This window comes from Mizuhopecten yessoensis, unplaced genomic scaffold (genome assembly GCF_002113885.1).
Source record: "Mizuhopecten yessoensis strain PY_sf001 unplaced genomic scaffold, ASM211388v2 scaffold6217, whole genome shotgun sequence".
NCBI classification, from domain to species: Eukaryota; Metazoa; Mollusca; class Bivalvia; order Pectinida; family Pectinidae; genus Mizuhopecten; species Mizuhopecten yessoensis.
Genome location: NW_018406439.1, coordinates 217810 through 242255, shown reverse-complemented (window position 1 = coordinate 242255; position 24446 = coordinate 217810). Strand labels below are relative to the sequence as shown.

Sequence of the window (24446 nt, the reverse complement as noted above, 5' to 3'; positions counted from 1 at the left end):
CTTGTTCAAGTCGCTGGTCATGTTCCTTCACCGACTTAACATGAACAATGAGTTTGCTGTATGACGCGTTGATACATTTCTGGTACACACGACACTCCGAACATAAGTCTCTTGTAACGATAGAGTCCTTTGTGCGTTACAAATGTTGGGATTGATCGAGATTTTTCAGACATTTCAATCTGGTGAAAAGTCCATTTTATGGCTAGTTTGCTAAACACCGTACTCTGGTTTAGATCATAAAGGACTTCCCCAACAGTTGGTATTGGGTGACGTTCTCGAATTATGGTCTCATTAGCCCGTCTCATATCCACACAAAGTCTACTGTCTGACTGACCTTTGGGAACGACGACCACCGGGGATACCGAAGGCGTTGGACCTCCTGTTTTCTCCATGATGTCGAGTTTCTCTAACATATCCAATGGGGATGTCTAATTCGAAATCTTTTAATTTCCCGATACATTCAAAACAAGGTTTGAATTGTTTAAAAAATATCCTGTTCTGTACCAAGACCCTGTGTGTCTTCCACAACACTGACATGTTCACTAACACAGGGTCCTATTTTTAGAACACCTAGCTGTAAGGCAGTTTTCTTCCCTAGTGAAGCTGGACCTTTCCCTTTGATGACGTCAACATCCGCCGACACAGAATTATCTCCTACAGTTAAGCATGTGTGAAATGTTCCTATCGCCTATATAGGTTCACTACATCCATTGGGTACACATGTTTGTCAACTTTCTTGGAGTCACATTCAACCTTATTGGTTTTCAAATTGTCCCCCAGTTCTTTATCAATAACATTACACGTGGCCCCAGAGTCAATAATCATGGGAATGTTCGATATCCCACCGATATTTACATTAACTGTAGTGTCTTCATTTTGACAAGAACGAGAAAGCATATTCATCATTGTTTGTTTCGTCACTCACCATTTGGGCTTTTTGTTTTCCTCCAAACTTTTTATCTGACCTTGTCCATTGTTTGTGTGACGATCCACCTTGTCTGTGTGATGTATCCTTTGTATTACGACGTCTCGCGTAATGCCCAGTTTCATGACACTTGTAACATTCCTGAGATTGTGCCGAACAATCTGTCTGAAGATGTGTTTGTTTATTACACCGGTAGCATGGTTTACCGGAACCGGAAGTTGGTGTATAATTACCGCCCTTACCACGCTTGTCATCAAATCTGGCAATCTCCACGCAGCGTTACGGTCCTTGCTCTCCCTTTAATCTCTGCCAACAACAAAAAGTAGTCCCGAATCACATGACCAAAACATCAGGTGATCGTACAAAATGGCAGCATGACAACGACCGTAAACACACCAAAGAAGTTGGAAAGCATAGACTGTTTTGCGTGTTTTGCAAAAATTGTAACAGTATTTAAGTTGAGTGGGAGAAAGTTAGAAAGTAAAGGATTCAATGCCAAATTACAATGTTTATTAGATCCTACTGATATCATGAGCAGGTTATACGAAGCCGGCGCTGCTGTGTGCAGAAACTGTTACGCCAAAGTGTGTAAATTCGACGAGTTTAAAACCAAGACATTATCGTCGGCATTGTCGTTTCTGTCCCTGGGCACTCATACAGCCAAACGGGGAATAGTTTCTCCACAAACCCCCAGGTCGATCACAGACCCCTCCATTCCTGTTCGAAGTAGATCGCGGAAACAACTGAAATTGACCGCAACAACAGTAAACGAAGTGGAGGGTGAATCGGTTATTGGACTATCTCCTGCTATCGCCCTACAACATGGTATGTATATATGTAAGCTTATCTTATCATGTTCTGTGTTTGCCTTAAACTCATTGCTGATTTTCCTAGGATTTGAAGGAACGCAGGTTCAACAGCAGTTTTTGACCCCTCGTTATACATGTAACTATAAAAATGATACACCATTAGTGTGATGAAAAATGAGTCTGCTGTAGAGAGCGAAAGTGAGCGTAACCCCTGTATATCGAGGGTGTAATCATTGATCATGAGCTACCAGTCCGGTTCTCTGCTACACTTTTATTTGTAAAAATTTACTCATACATATATGCAACATGTAATGGACATTGGGGATCCGATATCTTATTTAATAATACCTGATATTGGGAAAGGAAAAAAAAACCTGCACATTTTAGTACGAATAATATCTCCATGATATATCATTATTTTGATTTATTTCTTATGCGCATGTCTTACCTCTGTGTATTCCGTTTCAGCATACCACCCATTATAATGATAACATTTTTTAGATATTTAATTCTCTGGTTTGTTTTTGTATTTCTGAATCCAAACAATTACAATTACTAAATGTGCATTCATAACATGAATAACAGACAGGGCCCATAATGCATATAAAATTACTTCATTATATTGTAGATTCAGCCAAGCAGGTAAACACACTGCCAGAGGAAAAAATACTTCTGCTACTGTCGACGCCCCTGATCTGTTCCAATCTACTGAGCATGATTATGCGAAACCCACGATGATAGTAACTTATCCTCAATCTGAACTCTTTGATACCATAAAGGAATCCTTCCACCGGTCACTGAGTAGTAGTAAGCAAGGTCAGGACACAATGACACCATTAAGGGGTCCTTCCACCGGTCACTGAGTAGTAGTAAGCAAGGTCAGGACACAATGACACCATAAAGGAATCCTTCCACCTGTCACTGAGTAGTAGTTAGCAAGGTCAGGACACAATGACACCATTAAGGGGTCCTTCCACCGGTCACTGAGTAGTAGTAAGCAAGGTCAGGACACAATGAAACCATTAAGGAATCCTTCCACCGGTCACTGAGTAGTAGTAAGCAAGGTCAGGACACAATGACACCATTAAGGAATCCTTCCACCTGTCACTGAGTAGTAGTGAGCAAGGTCAGGACACAATGACACCATTAAGGAATCCTTCCACCAGTCACTGAGTAGTAGTGAGCAAGGTCAGGACACAATGACACCATAAAGGAATCCTTCCACCGGTCACTGAGTAGTGAGCAAGGTCGGGACACATTGACACCATAAAGGAATCCTTCCACCAGTCACTGAGTAGTAGTGAGCAAGGTCAGGACACAATGACACCATTAAGGGATCCTTCCACCGGTCACTGAGTAGTAGTGAGCAAGGTCGGGACACAATGACACCATTAAGGGATCCTTCCACCGGTCACTGAGTAGTAGTGAGCAAGGTCAGGACACAATGACTCCATTAAGGAATCCTTCCACCGGTCACTGAGGAGTAGTAAGCAAGGTCAGGACACAATGACACCATTAAGGAATCCTTCCACCGGTGACTGAGTAGTGAGCAAGGTCGGGACACAAAGACATTGATGTGACGGGAAGTGAGGACACAAACACAGACTTTAACCTCCAGAACAGCAATGTTTGCCTCGGTATTGTACAAGTATCGCAGCATAGATGATTTGACAGACAATACTGAGAATTTGCTTGAGGATATTGTGAAAGAAATGAAGGAAAGGTACACAAGTGCTCTTAACTCATGTAAAATGTAAAATGCACCCCCTCCACTTTTCTGAGACGTCAAAAATATCTATATAGAAAATGGAAAAAGAAAAGATTTGGTCCCCACACTTTTCAAATGGCACCTACATTTAGGCCTATAACTACTTAAATTTCAACTTACAGAAAACATCTGAATGCTAGTTGTTATTTGTTTCAGAATTCCTTTCCTCTTTAATCTATTATGTTGCGTTGCTGTGCCAGCCTCTGGGAATGTGACACCAGGTATAATCCCAGTGTTAGCTGCCTGCTACAGCATTCTGATGAAGTGCAAATACCATAATTTATCAGCCTACCACAGGTTGACCACTATTATTGCCATCAAAGGAGGATTGGATGATAGAGTAAGAAATTGCATACATTGTACACGCTAGTTTACTTGTTTTTATTTTAAAATATTTGGTCAGATTGCAAAACATTTCCAATTTAAGTGATGTATCGATAGGTAGCCATGCATGCAGTAACAAATTTGATTTTAGTTTGCATCAGGTCCATGTGACCTCTAGTTCATGGTCAAGTGATTTTGGAATAAATGTTTTGCAATCCAGCCAATTACTATAATTATAGTGCTTTCTGGTTAGCTTGTTATAAACACATACAAGCAGACCTGCTGTTCTTAGGTGACCTGTATAACTAAGAGAAGATATTGTCACATTTTTATAATTGTATTTGTAATATTTTTGTAATTTGTAATTTGACCAGCATTGTTACATTTATGTACATATCACTGAACATTGCTGTACTATTATGATTATAAACAGGGTTGACTGTATCATGTTATTTTCTACAAGTTTAAGTTAATGGTTTGCTAATATTATCCCAATCCTTCGCAACACAGTTGCTATGTACATCTAGTATGGTACAGTTCATTAGTTATTTTGTTTGCCTAAATGTTAGCTGGCCTGATTTTCTAATTACAAATGTTCAAAGTATTCACATGTATGAAGTAATCAGTTACTTCTATACATCTTGTACAATGGAGCAATGATCCATTACACATTTTAAGTGACTTTTGAAGCCAAAAACAGCAAAAAAAAATCATAACTCCAGGAAATAATACTAATGTTTTGCATCTCTACATGCACTTTAAAGTTACCTGTTAGAATAAACTAATGTCAATAGTTTTAGAAATTGGAAGAGGAGATGTTTTGGGTTTTACGTGTGACTATGTTGCAAAGGGATGCCCTGTTCACAGGTTGTGATATTATTAATATTTTCAAATCTGAAAGGAACTCATATACATCGTTATGTTAAAGTATCCAGTCTTAATTGGAGAAAGTGGAAATTATCAAAATTTACAGTTAAATTTCCCCAAATAGGTGTAGTATTTATGTTACTCTTATCAGTAACATTTTCTGCTGTGGATATTTTTTACCATTAATTAAACAGAATTATCATTATAGTTTATTAATTGATTTTAATGCTGATTTTGATGCCCTGAATGAAAAGCCAAGCTATGTCCTTCAAACCAATTGAGTTCCTTTCTTTTTGTATTTATTCTGCATTGTTCAAATGTTTAATGTTTCTGCATTGTTCAAATGCATACCATGTTCCTGCATTGTTCAAATGTTCATAACATGTTCCTGATTTGTTGACAGGTTCATGTTACTGCTTTTGGTTGTTCAAACATCAACTTATTTCTACAAAATGACTCATCATAAAGATGGTAGGTGCAGTTTTCTTATAAACACAACAAACTGTTATAATTAAAACTCATGTCTGCAAAATTGTGCTGGTATAAATGATACTATAATTATATTAACTTTTCAGATATACTACATGTATTCTTTTTGTTTAAACTTTACTTATATTTCATTCAAGTGTATATAATTCAAGTCATGTAAAAGATTTTCGCAACAAGATGTAGTCATATATGAACAGAAGCCAAATCATTGTTTAGCTGGACATCTGTGTCAAAGACTCGAGTGGGCTATTATAAAATACACATGACATTAACAAAATGTCACCAGTCTACTTGACCAGTCAAGTTATTGGACATTAACATCATGCTTAATAAATTTATATCATGTAATTGTATGTTTATCTTACATCCCATTTTATATGTTCTGCTAGGCACAAACCAGGCTTAACCATTTGGGCACTGTGTTATCATCAGAGAGACCACTGAGGCTCCAAGAGAGTACCCAAGACAAAGCCTCAAAGCTTATTGTTGCAAATCTGAGGACACAGCCTTTGGTCAAAGTTACAGGTATTGATTATAACTTTTTAGCTCACCTGATACGAATGACCATGGTGAGCATATGCCATACCGCAGCGTCCGTCCGTCAACTTTTCCTTTAAAACGCTACTATTCCTGAACGGTCAGGTAGATTTTGACTAAATTTGATATAGAGCATCCTTATTGAGTGGACTCAATTTTGTAAAAACGGTGGGTGTGGTCCCCCTGGGGGCTGAGTCCAATAAGGAAACATAGCAAATTCTTGAAAATCTTTCTTCTTCTGTAGGAATGAAAGGATTTGTTCCATATTTGGTCTGAAGCATCCTTGCGTGAAGGGAAACCAATTTTGTATAAACCGTGGGTCTGGCCCCCCAGGGGCCTGAGAGGCGGGGCCCAATAGGGGAGACACAGCAAATTATTCTTTAAAATCCTTCTTATTCTGTAGGAATGAAAGAGTTTGGTCCATATTTGGTGTGAAGCATCATTGGGTGAAGGGGAATCAATTTTGTATAAACGGTTGATGTGGACCCCCTGGGGGCTGAGGGACGGGGCCCAATAGGGGAAATATAGCAAATTCTTTAATATCCTTTTTCTTTAGTAGGAATGAAAGGATTTGTTCCATATTTGGTCTGAAGCATCCTTGGGCCAAGGGGACTCAATTTTGTATAAACCGTGGGTCTCGCCCCCCAGGGGCCTGAAGGGCGGGGCCCAATATGGGAAACATAGCAAATTATTCTTTAAAATCCTTCTCATTCTGTAGGAATGAAAGGATTTGGTCCATATTTGGTATGGAGCATCCTTGGGTAAAGGGGAACCAATTTTGTATAAACTGTGTGTCTAACCTCCACGGAGGCAGAGAAGCGGGGTCCAATAGGGGAAATAGAGGTAAAACCTTTAAAATCCTTCTTCGACCATCGGGATTAAGGTATTTTATCCTTATTTAGTCTGGAGCATCCTTTGGCCAAGGGGACTTCATTTTGTATAAACAGTGGGTATGACCCCCCTAGGGGCACAGGGTTGGGGCTCTGTTTGAAGTTTGTTCTCGCTGTATCTCAAGTTCTGGATGGATCTTTCTGAAATTTCAGGTGAGCGATACAGGCCCTCTGGGCCTCTTGTTAATGATAACTTGGATATAAATGGTTGTGGCTTTGCAGGAAAGTTGTTCATAACCCAAGGGTGTGTTATGTCCTTGAACCAATGCAAGGTCAAATGTTTACACTGGGTATGTTCATATTTTTCAGGTGACAATCTGGACATGTATGTGAAAACATCCGACCTGTCCACAGAAAGGAGAAACAGAGATATGCATCTTTTTACTTCAAACATTGTATTTAGTAGAATTGCGAGAGTAGACATGGATAATGAATCTCCAAAAACTGATGTCACTACTTTAACAGCTGAAAATGTGTTATTGCGTAGCAACAAAATGCAAACTGAGAAACTCACTTATGCCTACAGTATACTATCACGAGTTCCAGGAAAAGATGTCTGAACGATCCAAAGTATTCCCATTACCAATCCAGTTCAAGAATGAAGCAACGCATGAGGACTGCTTGGCAATTATGGATCAGTATGAGGACCAAATGATGAAAAATTACACAGGTGCCTTTGGTATGAATATTTGTATGCCCCTGCTTATGCAAAGTTTGCCTAACGTTTACTCTTACATGTATTGTCTGTCAGTTAGATTGTCAGTGCACGTCTTTGTCCATCACTCATACAACATCATTCCTGGGCTATATTGACATTCATGTTTGGATTGACAAGACTTTGTTCATGATTTTAGTTGTAATATTCCAGCTACCATGAATAGCTTAAAAGGGGGAAGTGGTGTTTTGACCATTTGTCTGTTTGCAATTCTATTCCATATATATACTGCAAAACCGGCAATATCTTAATTATCTTCTTAACATACACCAAACATGAATACAACCTCGGGTTAATATATTTCAATGACAGTATGCTTTGTTGTAACCGAGGTCACAGTGTATACAAAAGATTTGCTTTTATATTTCTTGAAGGAAACATCAACTTTCTAAGGAAATACAAAGTTGTGATTGGGGATGACCAGCTAACAAGAGTCCGCTTGCAGGAGGCCAAAAATCTGAGGACTTTATCTGTTACGCCCGAGAGAAGATTTGATGACCTTAACCCTATTGTTTGTGAAATGTGGCACCATAAGCAAGACTTCTTGGAGGTTAGTTATGTTTCAGTATCTCCTCATAATTCCAGATAGTGATATGTTAATGTAATATATGAATTATTTTACATGTACCAAATGTACATGTAGAGAAGTAGAATAGTATTTTATGTGTACAACAATTATCAATATTACCCTTGTCATGCCTCTGCAGTGTCCATAATATTAAAACTTGATACAGAAGGTTTTTGTACTTACTGTCCATATCGTTTATAATTTAAAAAAAGATGTGTTTGCACTAGAAACATTATGTCTTTGGTGGCAATTAAGTCTGAAAAAGTTATTTTTATTACTCGGTCACTGTCCTTGGCTTCATTTGAAAGGGCTTTGACCAATATTAACAGTTACATAAAGCAAACAGACAGGACAAAAGCAGTATGACCTATATGACAAAGTTATTATTGTGTAACCTGGACTTTGCCAGGTTTATTACTTCATCTGTACATTACTACCAATGCTACCACAGCTGGCACGAATACTCATTTTCTCATTACAGAAATGTTACAAAACACTGTACAAAGAGGACAACACGCCAGGGACCCTTTTCTATTTCAAGAACATACTACACCGCACCAACATCAATGGCAAAGTAAATGGGCGATTTCAGCCACACTACGAGCTACTGATGGCTGTAGGTGAAGGCCTGATAAGAGAGCTGTTCCTGGAATTCTTCGACATGGAGAGTGAAGTGAGCAAACCACAGCATCCTCTGTTGTCGGGAAATGATAATCCACCCGAGGAGGAGAAGAAAGAACTGATTATGAGAGTGCTTAATGACTTCACAACACGATATGGTTACGGCATGGCTGACAGACCAGATGAATACAAGCCCACAAACCCAAATCCAAAGCATGCAAGATAATACCTCAGCAAATACCTTGTGGAAAATATTGATTTCATCATGAAGTGCGAACACGTACTTTCTCCGCTACAGAAGACCCGGGTTTTGGAGGGAGTGTTTGTAAACACTCGAGGAGGGAAAGAGAAAAAATGTGGAGAGTGATCTAGTTCAAGAGCACTCAGTTTGTAACCAAAAGTGCCTTACCAAATCTTTGGGTGCTAATAAGAGTGAAAAAGCCATATCTCGGGTAACAGGATCTGCCGACACATTTGACGACATTTGCTCCAAGGTGGACAACAGCATTGGTCTGAAATCTAAAAGTTCAAGACATTGCAAGCCTATAAGCACCCAGGATCAAACCAACATAAACAAACAGCTTAGGAAAATCCGACCTTTCAAGTATACCCCTGGTCGAAAGTTGAACAGTTTCAAAAATGTACGGGCTATGCCACTTGCGGTGAATAACATACTTGGTTCAAAGAACGAGTCAACCGAATCATAGTTAGACTTGCAAGGAATATGAGGGTCACAGTAAATGCAGAAGACGAAGAGGAGAACAATGAGATAACGACAACTTGCCCGAAATTTAATTGAATTATCAGATGCAGTCTGAAGTGTTCTATGCACTAATTGAAAATTGACTTCATTGATAAACAGAATATTTTGTTAGTTATCAATTTTTATATATTCAGATGGTGGAAGTAACGAACACTACAATGTAGTGACAGAGAAATAATTGTTAGTACATGATCAAAATTACCGACCACTTTAATTGTGTATTTTTGTGTCACATTTCCACTGTTTGAACATTGATTCTTTGTTATTATGCTCTTGAATCGAAAGGAATTAATACACATATAAATCTTAAAACTGGATTTGTTGGATCTTGTCTCTTTTACGTAGCAACACAACTGTCACATGAGCAATTTTTTTTGCACAATATGCACAACATTGGCAACCTGGTAAATTTTTCGCAATATCACGATTGTTGTAATACAATGTAGCATTCGCAGTTTGTCCTCGTCTACCAGCACGTCCAATCTCCTGTAAGTACTGTGAAACATTCCTAGGTGGGGAAGCATGAATCACTTGAGTTACATTGTTTGGGTCAAATCCCATCCCCGATATTGATGTTGTCAAGACCAGTCTTATGTTTGGAGTCTCTTTTTTCAATTCCTCTATTGTAGTTGCTACAACATGCTCATCTTGCCCTGATCAAATTGCACTATAGAGTGATTAGTGAATGTTTGAAGGACCAAACAGACTATTAAGGTACATCATTGCTTCACTCATGTAGTAAATAGGGATAAATAGCAATGTTACAGGAAAATCTTCCCTCTTTTCAAAAAGGTCATCACACACTTTGTGCACCATTTTTTCATACTCATTCAACACATCAATACCAGGTTCCTTCTTGAACTTGTGCAAGAACATATTGGGTCTGTCTGGTGTATGTTCGATTATTTTAAAGTTATCGAGACCTAGCTTTTTTGGGATTGTCTTCTTTTGTTCTGCCGTCAAAGTGCCACTTAATCCTATCAGTGGCACATTTGGGAAGAATGATTTTAATCCTCTCAGTTTCTTGAAAGCTGTGCGGAACTCTTCACCCCTAAAACAAGATGTTTTCAGTGAAGTGTAAGTAACCCTTAAATAAGCTTACAGCCTTCAGCCTAAGTTTGTGAATATACCTGAACTAATATAAGATATTGCAATTATTGAACGAGGACTGAATTACGGAAGGACAGACAGATGGACTGCAGCTCATCTAAATGCTAGACTATAGGCAACCAGATCTTTAAAAAAACATTCAACATTTTCATATTCCATTCTTAGGTTCATGCTTCCTGGTCCCCCTACATACATATACATGCATGCCTGATTTTTCAGACATAAATATACAAAGTATGTAGTATTATCTGCTTGCAGCAGGGGTATCATTGGATGCCAGCCAACTCATTGTTGCCAGGATTTGAACACATGACACTGGAATGTCTAGCATACATGCTAGTGATATTTGTCAGTTTTTGTTTCACAAAATATAAAATGTACATATTATTCTTGATATACAGAGGACAATGACAATGAAGATCATATTGATGGTATACAAATTTGTCTTAAAAATACTGTATAACCTACTAACCATTTATCAATAATGTGGCATTCATCTACAACGACTGCTACAACTGATGATGTAAATTTCTCATCTGACATTAGATCTTTACCAATAGACGTATTGAAAAGAGCCACTGGGTGGCACAGAACTATTGAATATTCATCATTCTTTACTTTTTCGAGTGGAACGTCGCAATGTGCTGCACAGTCAGATTCGGCAACATCTCTTGTGTCATCCACTTTAGCCACAATATTCAATCTACAGGCACTGATTCTCCTAGACCTCAGACTTTGTACTTGGTCTTTTTGGATAATATTCAGAGGAGATATAACCAACACCACAGGATATGTCTTCGGCTTCTGACTGGGGGGTGGGTGCTCGCAAAGAATTGTGGCAAACGAAGAAAAATTACACTTTTCCCATAGCCGACAGGTAAACTAACAAGTAAATCACCTCTACTCTCCAAAAAATACTCAAAACATTCCTTTTGTTTCTCTTTTAGCCTTCGTGTCTTGTCGTAACTTGCCAGAATTTCCTCTATTCTATTCATTTTCAAAGCTAATGTTACGGTCCTTGCATCTCTGAGCTAAATAACCACATTTATATAACTACGCTGAACATTACGCTTAAAAATATAGTGCAGTAATATATTCACGCCTTACTACTTGTTAAAAGTCGTTTCAAAAGTGATATAGCCAAGAAAATATTTCAACATAAAAACAAAAGACGCTTAAGATAAAATTATCACGATTTGAGACTAAATTAGGTTTTACAAGAATCTTGTAAAATCTAAGACGTTGACAGAGGTGTGTGTGATTGATAAGGAACGACAACTCTGGGTAGAGAAGTTTCCTTCTCAAAAGGTGTCAGAGACACTTCTCGACCACTTGATCTCTGATCAACATGGTCATCGTTGTATGTAAATTCGCAGTACTCTACCCTCTGTCGTAAACGTGTAATAAACTGATCTATCGTTTCTCCCGATTGTTGAGTCACGTTTCTGAATAAATGTCTCTCGAATGGGATGTTCACTTGTGGGCTGAAATATTCTCCAAGCACTCGAATCGCAACAGAATAAACAGTTTCATCTCCGGTAGGTTCTGGCACCGTAAGTGTGTAGAAAATGTCCTGCATAGGTATTCCACCACAATGTAGAAGAAGAGCTTTCTTTTGACCACTACTTGTCACTCCTTTTCCTTTAACAAAAAGTTCGAAGGTTTATTTCCTTTTGTTATTTGTGAGACTGTCGACTGACGTTGCTAAATGTTACAGAAAGTTGTACACATTTCTGTTGGCACGCTCTCATAAAACTCTTTTGTAAAATGATTGTCTTTGTATTTTGACTATTATTTGTCACTCCTTTTCCTTCAACAAAAAGTTTGAAGGCTCTGCGCCATTTTTTCCAACTTGGGCAAATATTTGTTTGGTCACCGTGACAGTCAAATGCAGCAATTCCACCTAAATCTGTCGTTATAGATGTCGCCAGTTTCAACTATGATCTTTCTAGATCACGTTAGACACTAACGATGTTAAACATCTCGTCGCCAATTGTAGGATTGTCCTCGGATTCAACCGTTCATATTGAACACAACTAACAACTCAGTAATTGCCGCTTCACATATCGTTTATTCACTAGTGCGCATGCTCAATACATATAAGTGATATTATGTCACAGATCAATATGCACAGGGGCTTGATATTATTATATAACAATAATAAAACACTACAATTGCAGCTGTAGAAAGAGTTACTTTACCAGTTGTATGAATTATATTACAAAGATATTTGTGGCTACTGTACAACTGTATACAATTTGTATAAGTTCAGATGACATTACTATCAGTACAGCTTACCCGATGTATACACTTGTTTGAGCTACATGTGTAAATGTTAAATTCTGATGAAGAACAAAAAGTTCTTATTTTATTATTTATTATTTTACACCTAACGAATGTTTCGGCCTTTATGAGAGCAATGGGGTCCACTAAGTGGCCGCTGCTTTGACTTCAGTACGAACAAGGAGTCTGACTTGGATAACAAGCTTTTATATTTACATTTGCGCTGCAACAACCTACAATTTGAACATTACCAGCAGTGTTTCATTTGAGTATGAAAGCAAAAACTCTCGTAACGTAACATGTGGTTTACTTATGCCGTCATAGATTAACCTTGTTCAATGAGAGTCTTGTCGCTTCGCTTCTTATAACATGGATAAATGCCCCTACGTCAAACGCTCAAATGACTACGGTTAATTATTGGCGAAATTTTTATTCAAAAGGGCTGTTCCGCCAATATCGTTTAAAGGACGACGCATATACAAAACGCAGTAAATATATCAATAGATAATTAAGATGAAACAACTGTTCTATAGTAAAGATGTAAATTATGGGTTGAACGGCCTTTTTTAAATTTTCATGCCGGTATGAACGCAAATTGATTACATCCCTATTAAACATGAAGCCCTATCGGGCCTCATGCAATATGGATGTAATCGATTTGCTTTCATACTGGCATGAACATTTAAAAAACGCCGTTCAATCCCTATGTAAGTGCAAAGTAGAGGCCTGTGTGACTTGTATTAAAACATCAAAATGTTGTATTCATAATCTGCACACTACAGGTAAACAAAGGAGAGAACGTAACACAAGTGCGATGTGTTCGACTTATTTCTCCAGAACGGATGACCTACTATGCTGCTGCATTCTCTCTTATTACATATGTTATCACTCACACTCGTGCTTCTCATGTCATTCAGTCTAACTTATATATCGTCGTGTCGAATTTTCATCATTAATACATTTTTGACAGTTTATTTTGCAACAGTTCAAGGCTGTCTGGCAGTCCGCCGTCTTAAGCATTTTTCGAAAACATATCCTCTAGTAGGCTATGACCCAGTTCATGTTTCGGTAGTAGACTCTCTAGTAGGATATGACCCAGCTCATAGTTCGGTAGCAGACTCTCTAGTATGCTATGATCCAGTTCATAGTTCGGTAGCAGACTCTCTAGTAGGCTATGACCCAGAGCATTGTTCGGTAACAGACTTTCTGATTGTCTATGGACTAAGAAGTGATCATGCTACTCCCAGACAGTCTATCGAAAGAGGGGTAATGTATGGGCAAGCCTGTCCAAATGCTAGGATGATGCTGTGACCCTTCAATTCAAATGGCTATTCAACGTCTATTCTATTCAATATTGATATGCATTTACACGACAGAAATGGTCCTGTTTATAGTGGTTTGCACACTCTTCTGGAAAGCAAACACTATAACATGCATCACATTCTAAATCTATAGCGATGCCAACATTGTGATGTTTATCGGGATAACTAGCTTCGGTAAATGTAGGAAGGTCGGAGTTGGAGAAAGTGCCAATCCCCTATTACATTTAATTGTAATGAACAGTTTGTGAGTATGTACAAGCGAGACTGGTAATCTCTATGGGTAGACCCTAATTCACCTTGATAAGTGACCTGCTGGATGAAGATGGTACATTCTTGCGGGCGTTGTTTGGTATGCGCTTCGTCCTTGTACGGAGAACAACATAAATAAAGGTGACTTTAATCAAAACTGAACGGGCTTGGTCAGCTCAACTCCATGTTGATACTGCGCACTCCCATAATTCCTAGCAAATCCCATAAATTGCAGGTTTACGAAATTTTGGTCATTCTTATTCCGTCCACTAACCTGAGAAAATGTCGAACAACCCGACAATGCCATGGCCATGGAACACCAATCCGTCTCTACTGGCTCAGTACCAGACGTCTCCGGTAAGTACATGAACAAGTTGACGTGTTGCTTTGAAGAAACCATACGGACCTGCTATCACGCTTCAGATAGTTTTTCATATGCTGTCACACACACCCATACTGTACAATGTAGTTGTCGTACTCATAGAAAACGATGTAAAAGAGAAACATAGTTGTAAGCAAACATCTATACGATATTTCATCCCCGGAAGTTGATACATATGGATGCATCCTGTTTTGTTCTGGTGGATGTTATTATATTGCTTGGCAATAACTTGACCGGCAGTTAATTTCCATAGATTTGCATTCAAAATTTTGTTGCCTATTTGTTCAATGAAATATCTGTAATGTCACATAGCCATGTGCTTTATCTAAATGTATACAATTCAGCATATTATCGTGTTAAATACTGTACACAAGAAGTCACTCATTGTAATTTTATCAACTAGAAGTGTTTATTGGGTTTATTTCCTATTGTTATTTTTGAGACTGTCGACTGACGTTGCTAAATGTTACCGAAAGTTTTACACATTTCTGTTGGCGCGCTCTCATAAAAAATAACGTCAAACTCTTTTGTAAAATGATTGTCTATGTATTCTCAATATCACCCTTGTTTTATTGATACAATCTATACATTAATATTTGCCATCGAATGGTATTGCCAATATATAACCCTACCAAATCCAGTTGACATTCATATAGGCTATGAATGCCATAGAACGATTTTGACGTCATCATTATTATGGCGTCATAACTGTGTTATGTTTGATATGAATGACCCTCCCAGGGCGACGGCTGTTCTATTAATTGAAAAAAGCCACACACGATACAAATATTATTTGAACTAAATGCTGAATAATAATAATTGTAATTGAATTTTCTATGAGATGAACATTCCAAAAATGTCTCGAAACGCATACCTCATAAACAAATACACTTACTCTTCATCGACATGCGCCCACAAATGTTAACGATCTGTTCACGATCCTCACGCGTACACTATGTAAGATTGGGTGATGTAATTGATGACGTATACTTTAGGTAATCAACAGATGTATTCGATAAACTACTTATATGGTTTGCCACGATATGTTTACAGACGTAAGTAACAAAGATGTAATTCTTTATTTATTTCACGAGGATTACGAACAGCCCAAGGGCTACTAGTCGTTTTCCTCACAACATTTACATTATTAACATACAGTACAAAATATAGGAAATGCATGAACATTTACACTGTTCATTCGCACCACTTCATGACATATACACACCCACACACCACCACACACACACACACACACACACACACTCACACTCACACACACACACACACACACACACTCACACATACACACACACACACACAAACAGACAAGTACACGGAGAACAATAAGAAGGAAGAAAGACAGAAACAGATAGAGAGAGGGAGAGAGAGACAGAGATAGGATGATAGGAAATGACAGACAGGCAGACAGAGAGAGCGAGGGAAAGAGGGGAGGGGGAAGAGACAGGCAGGCAACTGACAGACAGAGAGTCTTCTTGAATCTATTACTTACCTCGATAAATTTAAAGACAGACTGAAAAAATGGGTATTGATCTGTTGTTCAAGACGTCTGTTTACAGACGTAAGTAACAAAGATGTGTACTCAATACAGTTTGGTGGTACATGTCCTGGATAAGTAAAGGTCACTGTTGAGGTTAGCACTGAGTGACAGCGATTAGGCTTGTTATACCGGAATCGTGTTTGGAGCGTGTATGCTCGCATTGACAGCATTCTGTGTGTTGGTGAGCACTGCAGGTGTGTGCATTCCCTTCCTCTCGAAAAATCAGAAGCGTGTATTATACGACCTGAATCCCCAGTAACGTACACAAGGACGGTGCTAGTGAGGGACTTCAAATGACGTATCACTCACGCGCTAACGAGATGACAGAGGATGATAAGCTCTGCAGCAACATCGAACTCTGAAAATAAACCAATATAAACAGTATATATTCTCAAACATCTCTTTGATTTTGTTACCAGTAAAGTAACAACATTGAACCTAGCAGATTGGTGTTTGATTGTCAGTGTTCAGCTGTATAACAATTGGAATAATTAAAACACAATAATATCTTCTTTATAAAATAAATGGCATTCCAATGTTTTGTTACCATAACATTCTTATATATGAAATCGACAGCACTACTGTCGTTTTGTTTGCTAACAACAGCATAGGGTGATGTTACTTATATCGTGGAACGTTATGATGTACATGTATTTTCGAAGTTTATTTTCAATATCTCTGATAAGGAAAAACATTTATTATATAAATATATGTATAGTTGATGGAAATAAATCAAAATACCTCTTTATATCTAATTTGGCGTTTAATTAAGGTTGTATTGCGGAAACACTTAAAACAATTATAACGTGCCAAAAAAAACCAATCTAGGGAGAACGATACAAATGATTACACGGAAGATAAAAAAAAACCTTGGTAGAGTTTTATTCATTTCTGATGACCATGAACCTAAAATCAGAAATCTATCTAAAACACAAAGTACAATGTAACAGTAATTTTATTTAATCTCCAACAACTGTAAGATATCAGTTAATATACAGTATCTTATATATAAGTACATGTACCAAAACAGTACGTTTAACAAAGTCAGCACAAAATATTCAAAAATTAACTATTTCCAACGCTGACGTCCTTTGGCGGACTTCCCTTGCGCCAAACGTCATGACGTAAAAAGCTTGTGTAGGCTGTCTCTCCCGAGGAACACAGGGTTTTCTCCCCCGTTAGACAGAGATATCCACACTTCCTGTCATAGAAAAAGACACCCCTGTCTTACCCTAGGGATAATACAGGTGGATTCCCCTGTCATAACAATTACGTGACGTCATGATAATACATCATTGACGTCTCTTCAACAATAGTAGGTTAATGAAGATAACTCCAATTTGCTTGAAATTATGAAATAAAAGTTTGAATTTCATGAAACTACACATGTACTTGGTTAGGGAGAAAAATACATTCCCGACCTTATGTGATAGATAAATCTCAACTATCGGGTCAAGATTCGTGAATATCCTGCCCTGTCTTTTCCCCAAGGTGGGGAAGATGCTATTAATCTTTTCAAGGATGAATTCCCGTCTTTCACGGGAAATTATTGAAGAACAAAACTGTGTTCACTTATGATGACCACACCCAGTGTGTGGCCTGTGGTATTGGTAGCTTCTGTATGATTCTGTATCACAGTAATCAAGTACTACTGTAGCTAGGAGAACTGACAAAATTAATATTTGTTAGATACCCAGTGGATATAAAGGTCACCGTAATCTCGTATGGTGTCATCTTTGTCAACTCAATAAGTAAACCACTCAATAACTAAAAAACAAAATGTCAATGGCTACACTTCTGAGTTAACCACTTTATATTGTTAAGAATGTTTCAGAAAAAAAAAATCCTCTTGTCGACTAAATGAACAGTGTAGTCTTTGGGATTATACACTAAAATCTAAAACTTTCTTTTACATCTCAAATGTGGCTGCAATATGCAGGAAACGTCATTTGTTTATATAAAAAGATAAATATCAGCAGATGCATAAAACAAACCTGACCTCGAGTATATCATTATAATTATATCAACTATTATTTCTAAGTTCTTATTTAACTGCATAAACATGGAATATAAAAGAAATATATAAAACTGAAAAGTACCGGAAACGGAAGGCTATATCATACCACCAACTGCTCACCTAGATCACCCTATCTCTTGTCTCAATAACTTGAATGCCATTGGTGGATTATCACTGATGGGTAAGATATCAAGTCTTGGCGGAGTATATACACCTTTATAGAACAATATCTATGTTAGAGGTTGCTTCAGTAGCTGAAAACATGTTCAAACAAGCATAATTATGGGGCTGGTTTTTAGATCAAGAAGAGGAAAACGTGCTGGAAACTGTCACTTGCGCGCCTTCTGTTCTGTCATAGACATGACATCCTTAACACCCTCTACTTTCCTTTGTGGTCTGTCTTAAACCTCTACTTTCTAGTCACTGAGCTACTTTTGATTACCAAAATATCAGAATGAAGTATGTATTGAACATGATTATGCATAAATGTCTATGAATGCTAGCTGACGCAGTTAACCCCACACGAAATCATGTCAATTATTTGGAATTAAGTATTAAAAAGATGAAATATTATATCATCTAAACACATCAAAGGCCCTTGGGAATGTGAATTAAAAAAGATTCTGAGCAGCACCCTAGCGCTTATAACCAGGTTTTAATTTATCGATTAGTATTGATTTTTTTACCCTCTTTGGACAGTATCCTTTGTAGCCATATACATATAGGAACGTTTAACATCTAAGACGGCAACATTTTTCTTTTATTTGTGAAGCGTCATGCATTGTCGTCATATACAGCCAATTTGACTAATGTAAAATTCAGAACAATCAGCACAGATCAATGCATAAATAACAATGTTTTAGCTTTAAATTTTAGTCCACATTTAGTGTAAAATATTTGCTTTCTAAAAGAAAACTGAATATTGATACACCAGGCCCCTTTATTAAACCTTACCCAGCCCTCCGCCTACCAATTTTAGCTTTTGATTACATTACCAGGATTGTCCATTGACCGGGCCGACGGTAAATATCAACACGTGCCTGGACCTAATTTGTGTAACGTAAACCATAATTCACGTGTGTACTTCCCATCACACTTACAACACACGCGCAGACAAAACATCTCGTCTGCATCTTGTTAGCTCTAATTCATCTACACCAGGACTAAACTAAATATATAGTGATTGTCTGTCTTTGCTCTCTCACTCCAGGATCTGCGGACTTATCTAGTCATCCATCGGCTAGCATCCCCCCTGGCTACGTAACCCTGATCCATTTATCTTCTCGTTTTTGACTAACAATGTTCTCATAGTCCCCGCGATAACTGGATTATGTCTCCGGTACATGGACCACCAGTCCGATACTATCGGGACTCGGGGACAGCGTGCTGGTCAAACCGCCCTACTTGGCTATGCTGTAACAAATCCTGACTTTACGCCCTACCGTCCGTGTACTACATGTACTATATTACGTTCACAGTCGGTCCGCGGTGGACGCGATTGATGTGTGATTGATGACTATTGATAACGCACTACATTTCTTGTTATTCTGGATTAATAAGAATGGGTAAATATTATACAAACATTATGATATGTAAGGCAATCCCGTCTCAATTAGCTATAGCTGCGTCAGAGTCATGCGATTACTATGCGTGAATACGAGACGAGTCTACTTCCGAAAATGTTACCTGATAATAACATGATGACTTACGTGTGTACGGAAATAATAGGACGTAAGAAGGGTTCGTTGTATGTGAATGCGATGTGCTGCTGAGGGCAACACACTAAAATGTGAAGTATTATTAGGGGGTTATAGGAAAACTTCATCCAAAGGAAACTTTATTTCTCTAAACATTTTGATATTTCTCTCAACATTTTGATATTTCACTTTCTGTTGAATTACTGAAATCAAAAATAAATTACTTCAAAGATATTTGTATAAAAATGTTATGCCATCCAGTTAATTTTGCTGACCTAATTTATGAATACATGTAGTACACAGTATAGGGTAAAAGCCCGAGTTGTTCCTGAATGGCACCGGCGTGTAACGCCCACGGCAGCTTCCGTAACTTTGTCACGGAAATGACTAAGTCAATCAGGAGAGAAGTGGGCGGAGCTTGTATTGACTTGACCCCACCCAGTTGTTGTCGGTCTTGAGAGCAGATATATGTCACTTTCGATAGGTTCTGAAAATTTCGCTTGGAATATTACTTTTAAAAATACCCATGTGTTATTCATCGGTTTAATAAAAAAGTGAAGTCATGGGGTTTCGGGATATAGCAAGTGTTTGGTTAATCCGGCCAATTTCCTTGGTTTCTCCAAGGAAGAAAACACATGACCTTCGGATTTCAAAACAGTTGTCATGCCCTTTACGCTCATACTTAATATTTTGAAAAGATTGAATTCCTTAACAGAACGAAACTCATTCTAGAAGTAGGTAATTCCATTTTTATTTTTTCCCCTTTTTTGTCCAATTCTTTTTGTTCTAATTAATGATTTTAAAAATAATGTCGAAGTTGAATGATAAAATGAAAGAAATGATTACTACAGTAACCCTGTCCAAAGCTATGGTAACTTATGCAGTTATCTAATTAAAAAGTGAATTATTATACTGTAACATTTTTGTGGTAGGACCACGGAGGATATTCGTTAAACAGTTATAGAAAGTATAAGATTGTAATTACACAGTTTTATCAAGGCTTTTTCAAAAAACTGCGATGGCTCAAGTCGTGCCTTACAATGCTAGGTTTTGTATGCGGTAAGGCGTACATATCACACGTACAGAACATTTTTGTTCCAGCCTAAGGGCTCCCGTTCACGTCCAGGGTAGTTAGTATTACAGCACCACAATCGTGTTCAACTAACTCAGTACAAAGTCCCATTTATTTCTCTTGACATGCATGTTTGTAAATAGCTTGCAGTATGTGTTTGTACCTTTTCTCGCATCACTGATGTCCAATAACACCGAACCACGGATCCGCTTGAAAAAGTAGTTCCTCAAAGAAAACACATAACAAGCTTTCAATAGACCCTGATATGTTTTAAGTTAAGGGTTAAAGTTTGTAGTGGTCGTGCAAATTATTTGCCAGCACTGGAGTGGGAGAAGCATTTGAAGATTCGCCCATCTTGATTTATCTAACGCAAGCAAAATTTGGTACAAGGTATCCATGGCAACATGAAGGATGAGTCGATCGGTGGGGATGGTAAAGAAGTGCCCGGGAGCTCGCCACTGAGTAGGGATAGGTGAAGGTACTGGCAGTGACACCGTGCGGGGGGCGACATAGGCGAACACCGAGTAGGATCTGGCCAGTAACAACTGATAAGACATACATTGCCATCATTACCGCTATTAGCATTGGGTGAATACCTGGTAGTCTTAGTATCTCCTCACAACGCGCACAACAGTGGACGGCGTAGGGACCAGGCGGTAGACCATACACACTCTAAAGGTAAGCTGTTTGACCACTTGGGTAGTCCATTTCTTTACATTAACCCAACATTACAAAATGCATGTAAAATAAATCGAATGTCACCGCTTAGGAATTTGAGGAATGCAAACTCGCGGCACCACATTCATGAAATAAAATTTATAGCGTTCTGCGCTTTACATATCTTTTAAATGTATATGTATTCATTTGCCTTTGTGTGTGGTAAATAGGGATGAGGATGGCGAAGCTATAGACACTCTCATCACAGATATTAGCCCACCGCCACTATTTTATTAGTATATAATATTGTATGCTATGCAATAATTTTGACTATGGATATCAATCCAATGAGTTGTCTGTGTCGATAAGATTGTATATGAGTACAGCAAAAGAAAGTATAGTGTGGGCATCCTAACCTTGGCCATGCATGGTTTGGTTCGAGGACACTGTCATGATGGAGTTGTGGTATATGGAGATAAAACAAGTTTAAGTTAATTACACTTGCATCATGTTGGAGTTACGAGTAGCCAGCAAAGACTTGCATAATTAACTCCCGGGAGTAGCATCTTGGCAAAGGGACAAGGGAGAACAAGTCAAAGGTCAAGGTTTCCTTGTGTTTAATCATCTTTATACTCTATTGGGCTGCCGAGTGGGAAGTTCGCCCTAAACTCTTACTTACCGTGAGGGTACCACTTGGGGTTCCGAGAGGAAAATAGACGGGGTACTGAGAGGGTACAGCACGGGATACCGATTGGGTACTTAGAGGTACTCCTGGTGTAGTCACTACCTTCGGTGCTGAGAGTAACCTCTCACAACACATTGATTTGATAACAAAACACGTGGTCGTGCCTAAATGAAACTCACTGAAGCTTTCTATAAAGCTGTTTACACGAGCAACTTTATCGGCATCACACTACAGGTATACAATGTACTAACCACGCGCGTTCCCTGTACCCCGTGTGTATGACGTCACGCATTCTGTACTCATCGAACGTTGTCTCCCATGCTAAACTAAGTTATTCTAAGATGATTACTCAGAGAAATATTGACATAGCTTTAGGAGCCATCGACGAAACATGATCGAATGCTATAGACTTTAGTCGAAACCTGTAAAAGTATGGCAACATCGTACCTAATGTGATCCATGCATGTACCTGTTTCATTTGTATAACCATATCAGCTGACAACTTGTTATGGTCCAAACCACGTATGACCTATGCATGATGTGATTTTATCAGCTTACCCATTCCTGTAAAAACTGCATTTCTGATGTATGTCTCTATTTCACCATCTGGCGCTGTCTCTCTGTTAAGGGTTCCCTTTTTCCGTCTGTCTGTCTTTAACTGTTACTGTTTCCGTTCGTGTATTTCTGTCCGCTCCAGTCTCTCTCTATGTCCATACATATTTCATTGTTCTGTCTGTCTGTCTGTCTGTCTGTCTGTCCTTCTTCGTCTTCCTTTTGCCTGTCTAACATCAACAACAGCCCCTGTTACTCTGTCTGTACATATATTTTATTGTTCTGTCTGTCTGTCCTTCTTCGTCTCCCTTTTGCCTGTCTAATATCAACAACAGCCTCTGTCTCTCTGTTTGTACATATATTTTATTGTTCCGTCTGTCTTTCTTCTTCGTCTCCCTTTTGACTGTTCCCCTCCACCCCTGTCTCTCTGTGCCCGTCTCTCTCGTGATATATACAGAGATAGACCTACACTTGCAAGAGGGCGTTAACGGGTTACACTACCGGGGTGAGATACCATCAATATCTCCCTCTATTGAAATACATGTGATCTCAAAACATAGCTACAGTTTTTACACTGTTGTTCCTTACTGAAACATTTGATGTGAAAATCACTTCCCTATGGGTGCCTGGCTCGACTGTACAGTCCCGGCAACCAGACACAGACTGACGAGCCACGAAGTGTACTGCGAGGCGTTTGCCTCCACTAATAGAGAGCTGCGGTTTATCATGTGTCAGACGACATAGTTCCTGCTGGTATCCCTTGGTAAGCTCCTCTTTGTAGTTACGACGAGCCCACCCTCAATATCTCATTATATCTATTAATCATCATCATGTCCTCGACTATGCAGTCAATTAAAAAGCAATATACGGGGGGCAGGGTGGAGTGGAATCTTGTTTGTGACAATGGTTATGTCAATAAAAAAGTCGTTCACGTCATACACCGCGCATCAAGCCATCTCTTTCAGTATATAACATACTGTAAGTACACCATCTCGTGTCGTAATGCAGCCATTACATTAAGCAGAATTGACATCAATCAAGCTTGTTATCATATCAGTTATGACACGTGTAGGAAAGCCCTGTGGTTTACCCCTCGTGGTTTGTCACCCATCAAGATAATCACAGTAGCGTAAAAATTCATTGTAGCGGAACTGCACCGGGTCGATCGCTTCCAGTTCCGCTAAAACATAAACCGGAAATGCCTCAGAACCAATGTCAAAACGGACAAATGGTTAACATGTGCAATACAATACTTATAATTATTCCTGTTAAAAGTCGTAAGCATACGTATAAACGAGGTTATTTCCAATTATACCAACTAACAAAAATCATTCGTGAATGTGTTGTGCATTAATGCACAGACCGGCATACGAGGAAACATTGGGGTTCACTCTTGTATACCAAAGGACGTATCGCTGACTGGTTTTAGAGCCGATGCAAGGTACACATGTAACGATGTAGTTTTAACTGCTCTTATTTGACATCCACAGGTAATACGATTACCTACTAGATTGAAAAGACTGCAAACACTTCATGCGTCATGTTTATGATATAAAAGATAAATTGTACTTCACGTTCAAACATGA

General features: G+C 38.5%; 1 protein-coding gene, 1 long non-coding RNA gene and 2 pseudogenes across 5 annotated transcripts in view; 2 read left to right on the top strand and 2 right to left on the bottom strand.

Moving 5' to 3' along the window:
- The first annotated feature begins 1299 nt into the window (after positions 1-1299).
- On the top strand, positions 1300-9220 carry LOC110451865 (annotated as a pseudogene).
- A 362-nt stretch (positions 9221-9582) lies between these two features.
- LOC110451864 lies at positions 9583-11381 on the bottom strand (annotated as a pseudogene).
- Positions 11382-14505: 3124 nt separating this feature from the next.
- LOC110451856 (filamin-A-like) overlaps positions 14506-24446 on the top strand; it is a 43820-nt gene continuing 33879 nt past the window's right edge. The window contains exon 1 of one of the 3 annotated variants that reach the window (XM_021500071.1): positions 14506-14597. In XM_021500071.1, coding sequence (XP_021355746.1) covers positions 14523-14597 — 75 coding nt within the window. In that variant the 5' untranslated portion in view covers positions 14506-14522. Of the gene's footprint in view, positions 14598-21343; positions 21645-24446 lie in introns of those variants that run through there. The other 2 variants (XM_021500070.1, XM_021500072.1) reach the window with 2 other exon arrangements.
- LOC110451857 overlaps positions 14638-24446 on the bottom strand; it is a 29140-nt gene continuing 19331 nt past the window's right edge. The window contains exon 4 of one of the 2 annotated variants that reach the window (XR_002463113.1): positions 14638-16538. This is a non-coding gene — a long non-coding RNA (uncharacterized LOC110451857). The remainder of the gene's footprint in view (positions 16539-24446) is intronic. The other variant, XR_002463112.1, reaches the window with a different exon arrangement.